The 13,656-nt window shown below is 40.0% G+C and overlaps 1 protein-coding gene across 4 annotated transcripts in view; it reads right to left on the reverse strand.

The window, feature by feature from the left end:
- The window catches only part of FGD4 (FYVE, RhoGEF and PH domain containing 4), a 98,791-nt gene that overhangs the window by 57,612 nt on the left and 27,523 nt on the right, over positions 1-13,656 (reverse strand). The window contains exon 1 of one of the 4 annotated variants that reach the window (XM_079303442.1): positions 12,100-12,233. The exons of the other annotated variants lie outside the window; for them this stretch is intronic. Within the exon in view, the coding sequence (XP_079159568.1) occupies positions 12,100-12,109 (10 nt within the window). The 5' untranslated portion in view covers positions 12,110-12,233. Of the gene's footprint in view, positions 1-12,099; positions 12,234-13,656 lie in introns of those variants that run through there. 4 annotated transcript variants of the gene reach the window in all.

Consider the following 13,656-nt stretch of genomic DNA (forward strand, 5'->3'; position numbering starts at 1 on the left):
TCCTGATAGCAGAATTCATATCTCAAAGTGCCCACTTCAGTTTTCTACTGACAGGTATCTCATGACACTGGCAAGAGTTCGATCATCTTGTTCAGTTTCTGAAGCACAGTGCAACAGTCTTTTCAACACTTAGCAGAGTTTAAAGTTCTCTTTAAAGTTTGCTTCCCATAGCCATAACAGTCTGTGATTTGCAGTACCAGAAGAAAAGCCTGCTGATCATCTAATGACAGTTATGGTAAGTTATAAGACTACCTGTGCTGAGAGTGGCAGTGGGAAAATCCCACACAAAAACCCCTCAGTGACCAAATAGCTCTTTCTATTCCTGATGGGGAATGTTCCACATTCCCAAATGCACTCAAGGACTTACTTTGCTGAGATATTCATCAAAAAGTAAACAATTCCCATGGCTCTTATAAGATCAAGTAATATTTTTATACTCAAAATGAACAGCTAATTATATAGTAAGAGCAATTGGATGAACTGGGGAAAAAAAAATCATTCCACTTCAGTATATTCTGTTGCAGGCATGCAGTCATTTCTTCCCATTCTGTTCTTCTTCCAGCTTTGAATAACAATTACTTGGGACGAATATTTTCTGAAACTATTTGCAGAACACCTCTGAGTGTTCAGGTTCTTCAATTAGACATTTTAACAAGGTGGTAGCACAAGGAAGGACAAAAGTACTTCTGTACTAAATGCAAGTGCCTCTGGAAAAGACTAAAAAAACCTACCACAATTCACAAACACAATTCATCTGCCACCTCACTGCACAGGTTTAGGATGGTGATCAGCTTTAGAACAAATTCAACCAATTAGATATTTTCTAAAATCTGGTACTGGGATATCCAGCATCGTGGGGAAAAAAAAAAAAAAAAGTGTTAATGGCTGAATTTTGACCCCACCCATAGAAAGCATAAAAGGCACTAGCAATTTTATGTGAGTGAGGCCCAGCAAACAGACCAACAGCAGCAGTGCCTGTGTCAGCAGGTTTATCCTCCCACATCCAGAGTCTGGAGAACTCCATTATTCCATGGGATTTGCAAAGAGAACAGTTTGTAAACAGACACCAGGACTTTCCAAAACAGCTGGCCCTTCAGAGGGACGTGCAGGCTTTAACCTTGAAACAGCCATGCTGCTGTAAGCAGACAATGAGGAGCCTCAGCTTTTTCGGTTTTTTGTTTTAATGTTCACTATACAAGAGTAAACAGCAAAAACAAAGTGTATTGAAAATGAAGCATGTTTAAAACTTCCACCAAGCATCAGCCTGAATACAATGTATAAATAAACCCAAGTCATGTCAAACAGCATTCCACAGTCATGTGTCAAGTGAAAAGCAGAAAGACTTGTCTGTTTGAAGAAAACAATTGTGTTCATTTATGTGCAAGCCACTTTCCTATATATTGACTCAGGACTTTACCATTTAATGACAAGTTTCCTGAAAGCTTAGTGAGTACAGACACTATAAACAAGATTATTATGAGCTCATTATATACTAGGTTGCATTTCTAGACACTATTTAGTTGAGAGTTCATTCAAAATGCCCTTTTATTGTGACATGATGTACCTAAATTTAGTTTACTCTCTTAAAATAACCCAAAACAAATCACTACTCAGTATGACCCATCATCTCTACTGGCCCCCAAAGCCTTTATTTTAGACTAAATCTCCTTCAAGAGATCATGTAGCAGATTACATAGACAATCATTTATTTACATTAAGCATAAACATCAGAGCCACTTGTAATAATCTACAAAAGATTAAAAACAAGAAGAACCCTTTTAAAAAAATAAATCATTAGTTTTCACCAGACATTTAACAGTTCCTCTCTTACACGGAAATGGGATGTCTACTACGAAAGGCCAGATGCTCAAATGGATTAAACAGTGTCTAGCCTTTAAATCCTGCATCCGCAAATCAACACTGACCTAGTGACCCAAAGTAAAATTTAATAATGAAAAAGTATCCAACAGACACATATAGACCAATCAAGACAGAAATGAAAAATCAACTGTTTGTCTAAGACTGGGAATTTACATGGTGCTCATCAGAGAATATAAAAGCAGGAGAGTGCAGAATGTGCAGTCCCCTATTTATCCTTGACACAGGTTTAGCAGTGGGAAAACAGGCTCCTCAGCACAGCCCCAGTTAGCAATCAGGAGAAATCACCTCTGGAAAGAGTACACAAGCCATTACCTTCCTGCCCTTAGGATTGTTGCTGCCTGTGAAGACTTGCCAGCGAGACAGTAATTCACACACAGTGACAGTGAATCCTGTGGGCAGAAAAGAGCAGGGGAGAGGAACACATCCCACAGCAGCATAACCTTGGGAGGGTTGTCCTTCAGGCAGATCCAAGATAACACCTGAAGGGTGAAAGTCTAATCTCGTTCCAAAAGCCAATCTACTCCTTTTCTCCTGACAATGCAATTACAGACTTGGAACTTGCACGTGTGAACAAGTCCACTGCAGCCCATTAAGAGCAAGTTTTGCATAAATCACCAACTTCAAAGGCAATGCAATATTTAAGTTCTGGGGAAGGAAGGGAATTTTTAAAAGGTCTGTCTTCTATTTTTTTTTTAATTACAAGTTGATACAGCTTTCCTTAAGGGTGCTCACCCAGTTCCACCAACTGAGAGCATTATAGGATGTGTGAAAGGACTTCAGGCACATATACCAGCCTCCCACATGCACAAGATAAGCTCATTCACCACAAAAAGTTAAAATACTCAAAGAAATAAAAACCCTCTCAACCTCCCCCACACACTTTTGTTAGGCACCAAGACTTGAAAAGCATCTTGTAGGTTAAAAATTTATCTTAGTCAAATATTGCAATCATGACTTATTAACTCTATCAGTAAGTTTCCATCCAGACTCCAATGCCCTGACACTTTCAGTGCATAAAAGCAGAGGACAGAGCAGTTGAATTAGCAATGACACAGTTTTAATTAAAAGCCTCTAGTAGTGTTCTCCCCTGCACCAAATAAAAATGGCAGTTCTGGCAAGACGGATGCAGCATAAGACTTTATTTGAAAAGGGAAAGCCCATATGTGATTAAAAACATCTGATGAAGTAACATTTTGCACTTCAGGGGTACAAAATTTTAATGTCCCTCATTTAAGTCAGCAATTTGATTTGCACTAAAATGTTCACCATGCATATATTAATAAAAATAATTCATGTTCCTGGAACACAGGGAAAAAAAAAAAAAAGTATTTTATAGTACAAGAAAACCTTACAAGGATTGACTTCTAATTTTATTTTCCCCTTTATATTAAATCCTGCGATCAAAACAGTATTTGCAGAGAATGCAGAAAACTCGCGTGAAGTCTTTATACAATTAAGCTCTATAAGAGAAATAGTCCAAAACGTTTGGTCAGTTGGTGAGTTAGAAAGACAGGGACAGAGGGTGGGAACAAGGAGTGGAAAACCTGCTCCTTCATTCTGCCTGCCTTACGCTGCTTCCTCTGGGCAAACTGCATAAAACACCTAAACATGCATTGTATCACCAGCTCGGTTCCAGCATTTCCCCCCTCGTCTCCCTTCATGCCAGCACGAAAACCAAACATGTATCACATCCAAAAAGAAATCACTCAGACAAAAAGCAACCGGGGTGAACTGACTTCAAATCAAACACATCTGGCAGCAAACAGCATTTCATAAAGACAGGAGATATGGATTGCTCTATCTGTGTCAGTTCGGCCAGTTATTGTTCTGACTTAGTACTTTTAACTACCCCAGATTAAACTGCTTGAACTGCAACAGACAAACGAAGATCCTTAGAATACAATCCCCCCACACCCTCCTAACAATAAGCATTCTTTCTGCGGTGTTGCCATCCTCAAATCTTAAAGCGACTACATCAATTAAAAATTACCTTCATACAAAATGAATTTAGCACCGACCTTACAAAAAGCTGCTCCTCTTGGCTAGAAATCATTAACAGTTTTGGTAAAATCCTTTCATGTGCTTCTCCAGCTAGCTAATTCCAGCCTTCCATTAACGCACTCCATTGCAGATAATTGCCGACAGCACACGCTCCCCTGCTTTTGCTGGTTCCCAACCCAGCGAGGATAATCACATTCCAGCAGGGAGTGAACAGATGGCAGCCTCCATGGTAACCAGTCCTCCCCAGCTAGTGGTAGCACTGGGAGACTCCCGGGGACCGGGGCAACAAGCGCTCTTTGTGCTCCAGCCTCGCAAAGCCTGAGCGCAGGCAGAGCCGGCTCTGGGGCTGACTGGGCATGCCTGGCAGGTGCCCTGCCTTCGCAGGCAGGCACCACACCTGAACAAAAGCTGGCGACCAGGTTTAACCTTGGCACTGCCTGCTCCCGCGGCGTGCACGGGCAGAAACACCCGCTGAGGTGGAGGTGAAGCAGGAGTTCTATTCGCTATTAAAACAGAGCGCTCGGGGGAATTAGCTGGGATCTGGCTTTCCCCTGACAAAATGATTTTCTGAAGGCTGTATTATTTCCCCGGAATGGGTTTGATTTCAGCACGATTGGAAACGTTTGCTGCCTGATCTCTATCTCCCGGACTTTGAAATTGCTCCCCTCAAGATACCATAATCTATTGCTCAACAAGAACTGCACAGACCCTCTGTTTTGGTCTCAGGGCTTCTGTCAGGCTTATCTCCTCTGCATCTGCCGAGATCAATGCTGATTCAGCAGCAGGCAAAGCTTCCCTGTCTCTCTGCTGCATTGCCAGGAGAGGCGTGTCTGGAAAAACATTTTTTTTCCATATCAAAGGTGTTCCTGAAACCTCTGCTCTCACCGGGCCAGACTCTGCACAGCTCCACACACACAGTGAAGGTGTGTGCACCAGCTCTGAGAATTCCCACCGATCATGTCTGCAGGGAAAAGGGAAGTGGCTTTTCACATCCAAACGATAATGATCTCCTCTGCAAAATAAAAGCGCTTTGAAAGAACATATTGAGGTTTTAAATACTGATGAGTTGCACAGCCTCAAAATGTTTAAGGTTTGAAACACTGTACAATAGCCTTGACTCACACAAACTTTCTCTGCCTCACTTTCAAAACCACTCAGCGCTTATGACTAATGGCATATCAAAAAAACTGGGTAATTTTACTTGAAGCTGCAGCAAATTTGGACCTCGGGTTCCTGCATGCTAACTTAGGTCTAGCAAACAATTCTTCTGAGGAAGGAAAAATGGTTTCCTTTCTCCTTTAATCTTCTTGCTGGTCCTGCAGAACAGCTTTTGTTCCTCTAAAGGACTGAAAAACCATCACAAAAACACATACTCTTCTGCAAGTGGTTTCAGGCATGGAGCTCCATGATTTTCTCTCTCCTCCCACCCAAATTTTCAGTTTTCCTCATCCTCACTGCACAAGGATGTTTATTTTGTTTCACAGCAAATCCAGTGAAGTTTACATTGGTAAGAGACACCACCAATGTACCAGTGCTGGTACATTGCCATTGGAAGCCTTTCAGATCCCTGCTGACAGCACAAGAGTATCTGTAATCCACACGAAAGCCCCCACCACAGAAAGCTGAAGAGGACCCAGATTTCAGAAGGAACTCGCAGAATTCACAAGGTTATTGTGAATACTGGTGAAAGGTGTGGGACAAAACCCAGGTCTGCCAACTTGCCATCCAGGACTAGTAGACCATTCTGACTCATGCTGCTCATTTCAATCCATTTTTTTCCTCTAAATAAGCAATCTTTACATCATAAAAAAAATCTTATACTTATATGGACACTAAACTTAATTATCCATCAGCAACAGCAGTAAAATAAAGCATGGAAGAAAAACAATATCCTATTCAACTTGTAAATTGGTAATAATAAAATCTTTTCAGTGTTAAAGAATCATGAAAGGCAGCAACACCATTTCCTTTTTGCCTCTTAAAAATAAAGACAGTGGCTCAGAAATTAGTTTTGATGTACGTATAGATTCTTATGCATTTATGCATTTCTGGGGTTAAAAAAATGGAGCAATTACAATTCTTAGCAAATTGACTTCAAAATTATAGGGATTCGAGTTCAGTTTCAGTCTTTTTTTCCATCATGAAAGGGACACCTCCTACAAAACAATTTTCTAGATTTATGCTAATTCTAACTTTGTATTTAAAAATTGAGTTGTTTACTGAAACATTATAAGCCATCTTGGTATTGGAAAACCTGTTCCATACACCATAAAAACTCTTAGACCATCTGTTCTTGAACAAGAACTATCTGTACTCATTACAGGAGACTGCTAGCAGAATGAAGGGCAACAGCAGTCAGAATCCATCCCAGCTTCTTACTTGGAATTTCTTTAATTATTAGGTCTGATTTTACACAGATACAGCAGAAAAAAATAAACTAATGGAGCAGCCATCATACAACGGAAGGAACAAAGAGACCCACTACAGTCTTTGACAGAAGCAATAGGTAACACATATGGAGCAACACTAAAAAAAGTATCCTCTGTTCATATGACAAAAGTTTTATTCAAGCTACTTCAAAGGGACAGTGAAAAACAGTGCATCCAAAATGATTCTGAGGAGGGATGGACAAAGAAAAGAAAATTTAGTTCTCTCCCCTTCTTGTTTGGCTCAGAGACAGAAGTGTAGGAATAAACTGGTTTTAGCTGGAAGACATGAATGGGAAATAAAGAACATACTGACATCCGGTGTCCTGAATTGATTCCATTGAATGGATTGTCTTTCACAACAATGACACCATGTGCTTCAGCTTTTCCAGTCCCAGCTGCAATCTGACAGACCAAGATTTTGGCATTTTATTCAGGTTGATGAGCACTGAAACTAAGCTTTAGAAATGTATGTTTTTCAAATTGGCTAAGGGAGGGTCTTAAAAATCTATTCACCCAAAGCAAGTTATGTGAGATTAGAATGAGGTATACAGATAGAAGTTAATCACCATAGTCTGCATAAGATTTGAAAGCTTTAACCAAAACCAACGACAGCACCTAAGCAACATGTCAGGCCTCACAGATGCATGGTTTCAAGTTCTTGCCCATTTGTGATGCCATTTTTTAGAGTTCTGCTGAAAAAGGCTCGTAATTCCTGACAGTTGCAACATTTACAGCCAAAGTAAAACAACAGAACATTGATCTGCTCTATTATAGTACCGCCCTTGTTTCTACAGAGAAATCAACTTCAATATAAATACATATTCATAGAACAGTTTAGGTTGGAAAAGACCTCCAAGATCATGGAGCTCAGTTGTTAACCCAGCATCACTGTATTCATCATTAACTGTGTCCCCAAGGGCCACTTCCACACATTTTTGGAACACTTCCAGGGATGGTGATTCCAGCACTTCCCTGAGCAGCCTGTTTCCAATGCTTGGTAACCCTGTCAGTGATGAATTTTTCCTAAAATCCAATCTCAAGTGCCCCTGGTGCAAACTGAAGGACAGTCACTTGTTACCTGGGAGAAGAGCCTGACTCCCACCTTGCTATAACCTCCTTTCAGGGAGTTGTAGAGAGTGATAAGGTGTCTCCTGAGCCTCCTTTTCTTCCGGTTAATCATCCCCAGCTCTCTCAGCTGCTTCTCATCAGACTGGTGCTCCAGACCCTTCCCCAGCTCCAGTACCCTTCTCTGGACATGCTCCAGCATCCCAATGTCTTTCTCATAGTGAGAGGCCCAGAAGTGAACGCAGGATTTGAGGTGCAACCCCACCAGTGCCAAGCACAGGGGCACAAAATGGTCATGTATTCCTTCTAGCTCCAAACCATTGAGTACTGGAAGAAGTGCACCTCAAGGAAAACAGGATGTCCACATTCTTAAAAGCATTAAAAAATTGATCTATTCCCATAAGCAAGCATAAAGGCTGAAATTTGCAAAATTTCCTCCTACTTTTTCCTCCTACATTTTTGTGATAAGCACAGAAGGGCCAATGCTTCCACACTTCCTCTCCTGCTTACCCTCCAGTGCTTGTTTTCCTAAAATCTATGGTACTTTGCAGAAGGAAAGCAATGAATTTCAGGCTGCACAGCTTCACACCAGCCATGCTCCTCAGTGCCACAGGAAACAAGACTATAGCATTTATTTTTTATTCACAGGGTGCCCTGAGAGGAGATGTGCTGTCCATGAAAAAAGGGTGGCTGTTTTGCTTTTGTTCTTACAGGCAGCATTTGTTTCACATGATGCCAGTGTTTTGGGTGGCAAACCTTTCCCTTCCAAACTGCTGCTGTTTACAGAAGGGGGATTTGCAGCAGAGATGAGCTATCTCCTTCTCTCCACATCAATGACACTGTCTCCATTCCCTGCAGCAGTCCTCCTCCCAATGTTACAACAGCTGTTCTCCTGTGGACTTTTATTTTTGGCAACTATCACTAAAGGACAACAAAGAAACACAGACAGAAGTTGTACTAGGCCATCTTAGTGATCTCTTTTAGTCTACAAGCATGGAAATTATCCTTCCTTCTTAGGCAAGTCTCCAGAATAACTGTCAAGTTATAGAAATATAAGAAACAAGACTTTTACTGTTATGTCTTCAAAGATAGTTATTTTCAGATTAGGCACAGCACCAGCCAGATACACTGAAACATGCTCTGTAAACCGGATTTTTTTTCATTTCCAAGCAGTTTATGGCACCTCTCCCACTGAGCTGTATCAATAGTGCCTTCAAGTTAGTAATGCCTGTAGAAAAGATATTGTTTCTTCCCAAAGCCAATACTAAAGCATATCTACAGTTATCCAGGCACATTGATAAATACAATTTTCAAGTATTATGGAAAGCAAATTATATAAAATCTTATTTCAAGAAAATCCAGCCATCGTAAAGAAAATCCTCTTGCTAACTGCTGATAATAAAGACACAACTAATTAACAGAATTTTACATTGTAAACACTGAATTATTTTTATGTCAACAGCAAAATGTAGTGCACAGAAGAATTGTTAGGGAGAATGCACGATTGCACAAGCTCCCTCAAGAGCACACTGCAGCCCAGACCTTGCACATCTGAGGCATGAAACAGCTCATTCTGGTGGTACCTACCCAGGAGCAAGAGGGCAGGATTTGGTTTTGCAATTTGTTCATGAACAGAGAGAAATGGAAAGCCAACATCAAGAGGCTTGCCTCACAACAGCAGAATAAGCTGTCACACTAATGTATTCAGTTCAAAAAAAAAAAAAAAAAAAGGTAAGAGGTATGACAAAAGTAGAGCAGATTTCAGCTAAAAACTCAGTTTGTCAAGGTAGGACAATTCAGTTCACTGCCTGGAAGCACCCAACAATAGGGCACAGCAACCAGCAGACATGCCTGATTATTTCTGCAGTCTCACAGAGTGTTTCCATGGAAAAGCAGCAACCTCCTAGGTTTGACATTCAGCGTCTGACAGCTGAGCCAGCCAAAGCTCAGACTCACAAGGCTCCAATAGAGATCATAGGCAGCTCTTTGGACATGGTTCTGAGCAATGCAAGAGTAAATCCAGCTCTAGGGAAGAGCCCAACCCCAGGGGCTCTGCTCTGTGCTTTTTATTTACCAGTTAAGTTCCTAATGAAAGCAGAACAGACATCAGAGCAGCACATGGGTGGGAACTGTGGCCACGGGGCTTTCCTTTCTCCTTAGCCTTTACTAAAGAGTTTTTGAAAAGTCTGTATAGGAACTGAAGGACTGCTCTTGGACAGAACTGGGAAAACAAAGAGAGAAATGCTGGAAAAATAGCTTGTACGTTTTCTCCTCTATAAATTTTCCTACACTGACAACTGAAAACAGTAGGAGAGTGAGGAAATGTAGAGAAACCAATGCTATCACAATGAAGTAATTCACAACATTATGGGTATTCAGTGAGCTTGTTTCCTCCATGCAGGTGCAGGAAGTTCTCATACTTCATCAATCAAACTTGCAAAGAAAAAGGGTTGTTATAACTCCAGAATTTGAAGTTAGGCTTTGCAGAGGTAATCTGAGGTACAGCAGGAGCAGCATGAGGTACTTGAGCAGTACTAAATATTACATCATGCTTTAGCCCACTGCGTGTGGATAACTTATTAGTGGCAAAGAATGCAGAAAAAAAATCTTAAAATGCATTTAGCAGATCCACTCATATAATACACATTGATTTGATTTAAATTCCTCTCCAAACTCATCAGGCTCCACTTTGCCAGAGGTTTCTAAGGTCTAGAGACACCAGTGCCACATCCAACCCGAACAACCCAGACTTTTCTGGGCAGTCTGTAACAGCTTCCAGCTGTTTTTCACCACATTCATTTCACAATACACTTTCCCTTTCTCTACCCAGAAACTCCTTCACAGGTCTACTGAGCACAAAGAAACCTAATTTTGGAGGGTATTTTGTAAGGCAAATCTGGAGTATGGTCCCACAGCAGACAGCTCCACTAACAAGAGGAAGGAAAAGCAGCACCACAAGATTTACTGATAGTTGATGAGACAACACCAGCGAAACCTAAAATTCCACTCACCTCCCATGCTAGCTCACACAAGAGATTTAGCTTTTTTACAACCCAAACTTACAGGGCCACTTAGGCCAACAGTAGCTATGTGTTCCACTGGAGCCACCCATAATACTCCTGGGTTTTATTTTTGTTAATATTTCAATAGCTCAGAGATTTCTTTGCAGTCTACCTCGTCCCACAAGAATAAGCAACCAGTTTCACAGCTGGGGAAAAAAACAACAAAACAAAACAAAAAAACCAACCAACCAAAAAAATATCCCAGAGGTTTTGCCAGAAACTGTTTAGAAATTCTGATGAATACTGAGGGTCTTGGTCACAGGCTTCCAGGTCAACTCCTTACAAATATAAGGCACTAGAGGCATACAGCAGGTTATTTCAGATTATTTTCTATAAAAATAATTAGTCTGGTACAGCCTATTGCTGTACACTATTGCTAGCAGCAAGCACCTCATGAAGGCTTGTATTATTATTGCCACTAACATATAATGCAACAAAGAGAGATCTTGCAAGGATTTTATTATTTTGCTACAAGGAAACACAGAAGAATATTAGCACATGAGTCACTGCAGTATCTTGAAAGGTCTAGAATTCTCATAGTTTGCCTTTAAATGTGCTTACTACATTAAAGGATAAATGGAAAAAAATAAACACCATAAATCAAGACACACCTACAAAGAGACTCCACATTCTGAGAAATGAACAAGAGTGACATACATGCACAGAACAGAACTAATAAACTGATTCTGGTCACTAAAAAAAATTTTGGAGACACTTTTAAAGTTAGGATTGTCTTTGCACTGGTGAGAAAAATGAGTCAAAAGAATGCAGTACCAGCAGGGATGAATAATTAACTGCATTATAATGTTCCTCAAGTAATACAATACAGTGCAAATGTATGTACATAGTGTATATATGCACTACAATGAAATATTTTCCATCCAGTCTGTTTGTACTTAGATTTTAAACAGCTAGGATATATTTTGTATTTTGATATAAATATATATAAATATATCTATAAATGCATGTTTATATATTTAAATAGCACTCTAGTAAATATATTACCTACACTTTCTTTTCAGGATAACAAAACTTTTGGCAATGCACTGCAAGATAGAGATGCAGATGGTGACACTCACCCCCTGTTTCCCATCCATAATTTCAAAGATCATCACTATTCTCAGACTTCATGTGACAGAAAAATAGGAAGGTCAGGAAAACATCAGAAACCAAGCTCAAATTTGAAGACAAGTCCATGGTGTGCAATGAGGAAGGTCACAAGCTTCTATTTCTCTTTGCAGGGGTAGCTGCCTTAGATCAACGCATTCTTGTTCTGCTTCTGCTCATCCAAGCCACGAGAATTCAGTTTAGTACAACTGCCTTTGGATGTTGGCAGATTACTTGGTCCTCAACAACAGCAAGAAACAACCTTTTTGATATCAGCAAAAAAATTAAATCTAGACCACGGGTTCACTCCTGCACAGGAAAGTCTGGTCACAGTCTACAAGAGAAGTTACCAGCCTCCTGCTGGTTTTTAACTCTTCAAGAGAGATCTATGCATATATCAGCTACAGGCCAGGATGAGAAAAACTGTGTATACCTTGATTTTCAAGTATTTTTGAGATTGTCCCAGAGGACATATATCTACTTCAAAAGCAGTGCATATGAAAGGAAAAAAAAAAAAAAAAAACCAACCCCAAAACCAAAAGACAACTACTTACAGCTACCCATGCCTTACATAGGAATGCCACAAGCAGAAATCCTCACATTCCAGTGATTTTGTGCAAGTAAACCTACTTATTTTGGAGGCAATCCTTAAAGTGGAGATAGGATGAGCATTATAAACTCATTCTATGAAAAAGGAAGTTCTGAATTTCATAACTTAGTCACACAGCTCAGGAAATAAGCAATGAGAAGTATTTCAACACATGCTAACAGCAAACTGTGTGAGTGGGCATCTATGTCAAAGGAAATATGTCTTTAAAATTTTTCTTTAAAAAGAAAAATAATCCTTACATGTCAGGATTCATTTGCCTCGGGGCCATCAAGAATAGTTACTTTTCCACATTATGGAAGCTGTATTCTAATCTCATCTTTAAGGCCTTTTGGGAACCCTCACTTCTTCAGAAAATAATGAGCAGCTCTGGCAATGTGGAATGTCAGACACTCTGTAGAAGAGCAGTCCTGTATTGTAGTTTGTTAAGAACTAGAAACAGACGAATAAATTCACAGAAAGGATTTCTAGAAGTTACTTTTACTTGTAGCCTCACTATTCTTTTTACAGTAATAAACTGTCTAGTAGTAAATTATTATCTTCCTGTAGCAGGAAACTTGTAAACAAGACAGGCCTTGTAATTTGCTCCTCCATTTTTACTTCTCATTCTTATGGTCTTTATACTCAACTTCAGCAGGAGGCCTCCAACCCTTCTACTGCTACACATTTGCACCATGCAAAATTGAGCACAGAAACAAGCAAGCCCCGACTGCCAAAAGCTCCTGACTCCTTTCTGCATTGACTGTTATATTATTGAAATTGTATGAGAGAATTTTCAGGCAAAATAAAAAGTCTTGACAACTTGCACTATGCCTCACTTAAAAAAAAAAAAAAATCTAAAACCCAACCAAACAAAAACAATAACAACAAAACTTCTTAAGATAAAATCCCATAGCATGAGGCTTGAATGAATGGATGATGCCAGCAGCTTTTTAGACAGCTGAATACTCACCTGTCACAGCACCCACCCCATGCAGCTTCTTTAGAAGTCCATTTCTCAATTTGATTTCTTTTTTAAACAGGAGGAAGTAAGAGTTCTAACAAAAAGGAGGAGTATGTGTCTACTGTACTATTTCTTCATGAAGTGTGAGAAGTTTCACATAGGAAAAATGATATTTAATGACCAATAAGAGTTCTCTAGATACACAAACAGAAGACAAAACAGGAGACTACATGGTCCAACACCCAGCCCTGAAGCGTAATGGGCATGTCTAATCCATCCTGGGAAGAAAAAGATGAGAAAACTGCATCATCAGAAGTATGCACTGTACCTCTCTCAGCTTAACAGAAGGAAAGAAAGATATAGTAGTTTAATGGTTCTTCAGCAGAAAGCTGACTGATGTTGCCAGTGTAAATCAACCACTCTCATTTTCTCCTAACTACCAGCAGGGCAAAGATCCTCAGGATTACTATGAAAAGATGGAGTTTAAACATCATCATCTCTCAATAGTGTCCCCTGTTTCACCCAGAAACACTTCTGACCCTTTCATTCAAGCTCTGAATC

The sequence above is a fragment of the Erithacus rubecula genome (assembly GCF_903797595.1).
Source record: "Erithacus rubecula genome assembly, chromosome: 4".
NCBI classification, from domain to species: Eukaryota; Metazoa; Chordata; class Aves; order Passeriformes; family Muscicapidae; genus Erithacus; species Erithacus rubecula.